The sequence below is a fragment of the Manis javanica genome, chromosome 4 (genome assembly GCF_040802235.1).
Source record: "Manis javanica isolate MJ-LG chromosome 4, MJ_LKY, whole genome shotgun sequence".
Classification (NCBI taxonomy): domain Eukaryota; kingdom Metazoa; phylum Chordata; class Mammalia; order Pholidota; family Manidae; genus Manis; species Manis javanica.
In genome coordinates this window covers 147,771,218-147,779,360 of record NC_133159.1, presented here as the reverse complement: position 1 = coordinate 147,779,360, position 8,143 = coordinate 147,771,218, and the positions used below count along the sequence as shown (strand labels likewise).

At 37.7% G+C, this 8,143-nt stretch overlaps 1 protein-coding gene across 1 annotated transcript; it reads left to right on the top strand.

Annotated features, from left to right (window-relative positions):
- Positions 1–2,263: 2,263 nt before the first annotated feature.
- On the top strand, positions 2,264–6,776 carry SMG8 (SMG8 nonsense mediated mRNA decay factor). The gene is made up of 4 exons (XM_017662584.3): positions 2,264–4,059; positions 4,596–4,741; positions 5,000–5,872; positions 6,286–6,776. Exons 1-4 carry the CDS (start codon positions 2,310–2,312, stop codon positions 6,481–6,483), a joined length of 2,967 nt encoding a protein of 988 aa, XP_017518073.2. The 5' UTR covers positions 2,264–2,309; the 3' UTR covers positions 6,484–6,776.
- Positions 6,777–8,143: the final 1,367 nt, after the last annotated feature.

Here is an 8,143-nt window from a genome sequence, read left to right as displayed (position 1 = left end):
TTCTTTCAATCAATATTTTTAAGATTCAACTATGTTAATTGTGTAGTGCTATAGATCCTTTTTTTTTTAGTTTTTTTTTCTAGCTTTATTGAGATAATATTGACATATACATTGTGTAAGTACAATGTGAAGATTTGATACACATATATTGTGAAATGATTACCATGATAATACTAGTTAACACATCCATTACTTCACATAATTACTATTTTGTGTGTGTGTATGATGAGACCATTTAAGATCTACTCTCTTTAACAGCTTTCAAGTATAAATACAGTTTGTTAACAATAGATTTTCCAAGCGGTTTACCAATCCATGGTCCTTTAGCAAAGTATGAGAGTTCTTGTTCCTCTTTTCTTTAAAAGAGTTTTCTGTTTGGTTTTTCAACATTTTGTTTACTTGGGCAATCTCTACAAGTTGTGTGGTTAATATTTCTTCCTGATTTATAAATCAAAGGATTGTTAAAATGATCTCACATCAGCAAAGTCACATACTGAACATAGCAAGTAATCTATGTGGTGAGGATCACAATACAATTTATGTGGATAAATAGGGAACTTCACATTTTAGATGGTTTTTCAAAGAGAAATAGGATCTGGACATGTGGAAGCAGAGAAGGGAACAAGTAAAAAATAGACAAACAAAAACTTTTAAAATACATTAAAAAATCCACCGCTACTCCTTTCTAAATTCTTGTCAGTGAATAATTATAGAAGCCCAATATAGTTTAATGTATTAAAAATACTACCACCGTTGCATAGGGTCCGACTCTTCCTTTGAGAATTAAATGAGATAATTATTTCCCCCCCCCCATTTTGTTGATACATTATTGACATATAACATCATTTTTAAGGCATATAATGTAAGGATTTAATACATGTATCTATTCCAAGATGATTTCCACAATAAATTTAATTAATATCCATCATCTAGTATAGTACTTTCTTAGCCAGTTTGAAATACACAGTACAGTATTAAGTATAGTCACCATGCTGTTCATTACATCCCCAGAATTATTTATCTTATAACTGGAAGTATATGCCTTTTGACCACTTTCACCCATATTTCCACTCCATCCTCCCCAGTCTGTTCTCCATTTTTAAGTCAGGTTTTTCTAGATTCCACACGTAAATGAGATCGTACATAAATGAGATAATGCTTGATAAAGATTTAGCACAGAGCCGCACAGTAATTTGCATTTGACGATTATTATTATGTCATTATTTGACATCCCAAATAAGAACAGATTGAACACAAGTTATCCACTTCCATTTCTACTTTAAAGCCAAAAGTATTCCAAAAAATAAATCTAGCCATTCAAACCTCCAACCAACTAAATCAAATATTGTGTTAAAGCGTTTCACATTTCTTAAAACGATAATTTGTTAATATTACAAATTGAAAAAAGTTCATTGTAGAAAAATTTAAACAGATATATGAAAATAAAAGAGGATGTCCACCCAAAACCTGCATACAGATGTTTGTAGCAGCTTTATTCATAATTTCCAAAACTTGGGAGCAACCAAGACATCCTGCAGTGGATGAATGGATACATAAATAGAGGTACATTCAGACCGTGGACTATTATTATTCAGCACCAAAAGGAAATAGCTACCAAACCATGAAAAGACATGAAGGAAACTTAAATGCATGTTACTAAATGAAAGAAACCAATTTGGAAAGGTTATGTACTGTATGGTTCCAACTATGTGACATTCTGGAAAAAGCAAAACTATGGAGACAGTAAAAAGAACAGTGGTGGCCAGGAGTCAGGGGGAGGGGAAAATGAATAGGCAGAGTCCCCAGAATTTTTAGGGCAGTGAAACCATTTTTTGTGATATTATAATGGTGAATGTATGACATTATACATTTTTCCAAACCCATAGAATGTGCAACATCAAAAATAAACCCTGATATAAACCATGGATTTGGTGGTGATAATGATGTGTGATGTGTCAATGTGGGTTCATAGATTCTAACGAATGTACCACTCTGGAGTCAGGTACTGACAGTGGGGGAAGGCTATGCCTGTGCAGGGGCAGAGGGTACATGGGAACTCTCTGCACTTTCGGTTCAATTTTGCTCTGTTTCTCAAACTCTAAAGTGTGTACAAATCACAAGGATTTAGCTGAAACGCCAAGTTCTGGGTCAGCATACCTTGGTGAAACACTAGGAAAGGAGGAGCGAAAAGGGGAACCTGAAACGAGAGGGAAGCAGGAACTGAAGAAGAGGGGGAGGGATTTCAACATTGGACGAAAGCCGGTTGGGTTTACAGGGCGGACCGGAAGGACTCTAGAGAAGTCTGCACCATGGCGGGTCCTGTCAGCTTGAAAGAGCTTCTAATGGGAGCTGCAGCCTGGACTGGCCCTGAAAGTCCCGAAGGGTCCCCTGCAGAGGGTGGGGCGAGCGTGGCTAGCGGACCGGAGCCTCCTTGGCGTGAGGATGAGATCTGCGTGGTGGGGATCTTCGGTAAAACGGCTCTGCGGCTGAATTCCGTTAAGTTCTCCCTTGTGAACACGGTGTGCGATCGACAGATCTTTCCCCTTTTTCGCCACCAAGAACCCGGGGACCCAGAACCGGCAATCAGGACCGAGTCTGGCGCTGCTGGGGAGGCTGGTGAAGCCGGGGACCCTGGCGCTGGGGCTGGGGATCCAGGTGTAGCTGCCGCGGAAGGTAACCGAACTGAGCCAGGTTCCCAGGACTACAGCCTTCTGCAGGCCTATTACAATCAGGAAAGCAAAGTTCTGTATCTTCTTCTCACTTCAATCTGTGATAACTCCCAGCTTCTGCAGGCTTGTCGGGCCCTTCAGAGCGGGGAAGCTGGAGGTGGTCTCTCTTTACCTCATGCAGAAGCACACGAATTCTGGAAGCATCAAGAGAAGCTGCAGTGCCTCAGTCTCCTTTACCTTTTCTCCGTCTGTCACATTCTGCTGCTGGTCCATCCCACTTGTTCCTTTGACATCACCTATGATCGAGTGTTCAGAGCGCTGGATGGACTGAGACAGAAAGTATTGCCCCTCCTCAAAACAGCCATTAAGGATTGCCCAGTTGGCAAAGATTGGAAGCTAAACTGCCGACCTTGCCCACCTAGACTCCTTTTCCTCTTCCAACTCAATGGAGCCCTCAAGGTGGAACCCCCTCGCAGCCAAGACCCAACTCATCCAGACAAGCCCAAGAAGCATTCTCCCAAAAGGAGACTGCAGCATGCCCTAGAGGACCAGATCTATCGAATCTTCCGGAAAAGTCGAGTTTTGACCAATCAGAGTATCAACTGCCTCTTTACTGTTCCTGCCAACCAAGCTTTTGTGTACATAGTTCCCGGAAGCCAGGAGGAGGATCCAGTAGGCATGTTGCTGGACCAACTTAGGAGTCATTGTACCGTGAAGGACCCAGAATCTTTGCTGGTGCCTGCACCCCTCTCTGGGCCCAGGCGATACCAAGTGATGAGGCAGCACAGCCGACAGCAGCTTTCCTTTCACGTAGACAGCAGCAGTTCCAGTTCTTCAGGGCAGCTAGTGGATTTTACTCTTCGGGAATTTCTGTGGCAGCACGTGGAGCTAGTTCTAAGCAAGAAAGGTTTTGATGACAGTGTGGGAAGGAACCCACAGCCTTCCCATTTTGAGCTTCCCACTTATCAGAAGTGGATCTCAGCAGCTTCAAAACTGTATGAAGTAGCTATTGACGGGAAAGAGGAGGACCTAGGGTCTCCTACTGGGGAGTTAACATCTAAGATTTTAAGCAGTATTAAAGTTTTGGAAGGGTTTTTGGATATTGACACCAAATTCTCAGAAAACCGGTGCCAAAAAGCTTTACCCATGGCTCATAGTGCTTATCAGTCAAATTTGCCTCATAATTACACAATGACTGTCCATAAGAATCAGCTTGCTCAGGCTCTTCGAGTGTACAGTCAACATGCTAGGGGGCCAGCCTTCCACAAATACGCTATGCAGTTACATGAAGACTGCTACAAATTTTGGAGTAATGGCCATCAGCTCTGTGAGGAGAGGAGTTTAACTGATCAACACTGTGTCCATAAATTTCACTCATTACCTAAATCAGGTAACTAAAATTTTCTCAGCATTTTGAAATCAAAACTTGGAACTGTATTTTTCTTCTTCTAAGAGTTTAGTTTGTTCACTATGTATTGATATTTTGAAAAGACAGGTCTACAGAAATCTAGGTGCATCAGATTAAACTTTTCTGTCCTGTAAAAAAAATATCAGCTACTAATTATTTCCTTGCATTTAAAGAATGCACTGTGGAATTAGTAAAAGAACTATTGAATAATACAGAGTTGCAGAAATATATTAACATTTCTATCTTGGAGATTTTTGTTAAATGAATATTATGAAGTGTAAGGTTACCATGATGATAAATTCACTTAGAAACTCTAAAACTTTATATTAATAATATACATTATTTTATGTATTTTCACCTGCTTCTGTTATGTGTAGTTTATGTTTTGTGGAGTGTTTGTTTGTTTCATTTCTTTTCCAAAGTACTGTTGGAGAGATTTTGGGTTTTAATACTATGGAATACAAAATAAATTTGACTCTGCATTATGTATGAGAAATTAATAGTGACATGTTTTCCAGGAGAAAAACCAGAGGCTGATAGAAATCCTCCTGTGCTATATCACAATAGCCGAGCCCGGTCTACTGGTGCCTGTAACTGTGGAAGGAAACAAGCACCTCGAGATGATCCCTTTGATATTAAGGCAGCTAACTATGACTTTTACCAGGTACACTGAATTTTTTCTTCTGTCTCTTTTTTGTTGTTGTTGTTGTTAACCACTACCTGAGTAAAAATGCATGTTTTCAGAAGCAAAATATCTAGAAAAGTAAATGTGACTGCAGTGTGATATGTAAAGAAGACAAAGTTCTTTGTATGTAATTATTTGCTTAGCCATTAATTGTTAAGCTTTTTTTTTAGAGTGAAGAATGTGTTATTTTAAATGAAAAGTTCACTGGGTTTGTTTTTGTTTTTTCTTTCTCTATAGCTTCTGGAAGAAAAATGTTGTGGAAAATTGGATCATATCAATTTCCCAGTATTTGAACCAAGTACTCCAGATCCTGCTCCTGCCAAAAATGAATCTTCTCCTGCCCCTGCAGATGCAGAGGCTGATAAACTTAAAGAAAAAGAACCTCAAACCCAAGGGGAGAGCACAAGCCTAAGTTTAGCTTTGAGTTTAGGCCAGTCCACAGATAGTTTAGGTACTTATCCAGCAGATCCACAAGCAGGGGGAGATAATCCAGAAGTTCATGGTCAAGGAGAAGTAAAAACTGAGAAGAGACCAAACTTGGTTGATAGACAGGCATCCACAGTTGAGTATCTGCCAGGCATGCTCCATTCAAACTGCCCTAAAGGTCTCCTTCCCAAGTTCTCCAGTTGGTCTTTGGTTAAACTGGGCCCTGCTAAGTCTTACAACTTTCATACAGGTTTAGATCAACAGGGCTTTGTTCCAGGAACAAACTATCTTATGCCTTGGGACATTGTCATCAGGACTAGAGCTGAAGATGAAGGTGACTTAGACACAAATTCTTGGCCTGCTCCAAATAAAGCTATTCCTGGAAAGAGAAGTGCAGTTGTAATGGGAAGAGGAAGACGGCGAGATGACATAGCTCGGGCATTTGTGGGCTTTGAATATGAAGACTCTCGAGGTCGGAGGTTTATGTGCTCAGGACCTGACAAAGTAATGAAAGTAATGGGAAGTGGGCCAAAGGAATCAGCTTTAAAAGCCCTGAATAGTGATATGCCCTTATATATTCTGTCATCTTCTCAGGGAAGAGGGCTAAAACCACATTATGCTCAACTTATGAGGCTTTTTGTTGTAGTTCCTGATGCACCTTTACAGATAATCCTAATGCCTCAGGTAAGAAATATGACCCTCTCTATCCTCAAATAAACAAAAAGGATGATGCTTGTTTTGATTATTTAAAAATTACAGGATAATATCAAAGCAATTATTTCACTAAACATGTCTCAATTTCAAGTATCTTTTGTACCTAATATTCTGCTACCTGAAAAAATAAATTGTGTTAATCAGTTCAGACCATCAATTCACATCATTTGGTTTCAGAGGCAGAACCTGAAGTTAAAAATCCATAGAAAAGTAGGATATTATTTGAGACCAAGTAATGTAATATTGGATATGATTAGAGTTAGGAATACCCATTACCTACTTATCTTATATGCTCTTTGAACCTATTGTTTGTTTAGGCATTTATCTTTGAGGTATTTTTTACAGAAAAATGTAAAAATAATTCTGTTACCTGTGTTTTTCAGGTTCAACCAGGCCCACCACCATGTCCAGTATTCTACCCAGAAAAACAAGAAATCACTCTCCCACCTGATGGTCTCTGGGTTTTGAGATTTCCTTATGCATATGTGACTGAGAGAGGACCTTGTTTCCCTCCAAAGGAAAACGTGCAGTTGATGAGTTACAAGGTGCTACGTGGGGTCCTTAAAGCAGTAACACAATAAGTGTTTTCCAGCTAGTCCTAAACTTGAGCTGGTTTTTGGTTATGTTATGTATGGGCTATTTTTTTGGTATGTGTATACTGTGTTTTCTTGAACCCAAAATGTATTTTGGTAACAGGAGTTCAGTGTTTGGACAATAATTTTTCCACTATTTCATAATATTGTGATATTTATTGTAAATGGGGTGATAACTTTCTAATATTGCTTCTTTTAGAAAAGGACATAAAATACATGACTGATACCTGTTTTCTCTTGTTTCTGTTTCACTGTCCATAATAAAACTTTTTTTTCTATCATGTTGAACCAAAACTTTGTTTTTACTAAAACGTGTTGTAGCTGGGATTTTCCTTAAGATGTTGCTCCTGAAATTATTTTCAAAACAAGATGACTCAATAGGTTATCTGATAAAGGTATGTGAACATAACTGCAAAAAAAAGCCCTATTGTTTGACTCACAATTCTGGTACCTGAGTTAGATTGTTTTGTTCTTACCATTTTATTCTCGGACTGATGAGATGTCATATTTTAAATGAATTCTATCTGAATTCAACTTTTAATCCAGAATATTAATACACAATTTAAAAATCCCTATATTATACTGTGAAACAACTTTCCAACTGATACAGATCTTAACTATCTATAGTAACTTTCACCAGCTTCAACATGGTGATACTGGTAGATCACCAATTAGATAAGTGTGCAAAATAAGTTAATGTACCAAAATTCAAGTATGATTGATTATATTTTCCTGGAATACATTGATTTTGAAATGCTGAGCAAATAGAATTGGAGAGTTTAGTCTCATTATATCTAAAATACACTATTTGTTTAATACGTATGGCTACCAGCTTAAAGCAGTTACTTAGGTTTTCATTTTAAAATATCTAGGGAGAAACATGGAACTGGCAGCCAATTTAAAACTAAATTAATTAGATGTATTTTTATGCCCCTTTCACTATATAGTTTGACTAGAACAAGAAGAATGTGAACCAATATGAAAGTCATCATCTTCCTTGTTTTCTTTTATAATTTTCATTCCTTTCATATCAGTTCTAAAAACCACAATTGCTTTCATACTAAGCATACTTTTTGGTTGGTTTTATTAAATAGCACACTGCATCTGGGAAATGCAAGTAGATTGTTCTGTAGGACATGCACTAATAGTTATTTTTTTAGTAGCCTCTAAGACTTGAATAACAGGTATGTAAACTTTTAGGTCAAACTTGAACCTGTTGTTTGTTTAGGCATTTCTTTGAGGTATTCTTACAGAAAAATGTGAGAAAGTAGTTTGTAAGGTGTCAGAAGAACAAACTTGTGTCTTTTTGCTTCCTTTCTGATGTCATTCTTTATCTAACAACTTCACATTTCTGCTTAAATTAATAAATGATTTTCCTTAATTATTTTTGGTTACAGAGGTCACCCTAATTTGAATTTCTGTAGAATTTTTAAATACAAAAATTTTTATACTGTTTGTATTTATAACCTGCTTAGAAGATGATTGTAGCACTTCTTTGTTTTTATCCATAAGCAGGTGTACAGACTTGCATTGGAGAAATGTGGACTATGTAGTTTGTATTGCTTACTGATTTTCTCTTTAGTCATATAAACCTTACTTCAACAAATTTTAGAAGTGATGATTTTACTAAAGAAATTGTATTTCTTCC

What these genes read in the sequence shown, in the direction of transcription:
- SMG8 (XM_017662584.3), top strand. Translation starts at nt 2,310, where the DNA reads ATGGCGGGTCCTGTCAGCTTGAAAGAGCTTCTAATGGGAGCTGCAGCC. An exon ending in CTAACTATGACTTTTACCAG is followed by an intron (nt 4,742 to 4,999) that starts GTACACTGAATT and finishes CTTTCTCTATAG; the next exon opens with CTTCTGGAAGAAAAATGTTG. An exon ending in AGATAATCCTAATGCCTCAG is followed by an intron (nt 5,873 to 6,285) that starts GTAAGAAATATG and finishes TGTGTTTTTCAG; the next exon opens with GTTCAACCAGGCCCACCACC.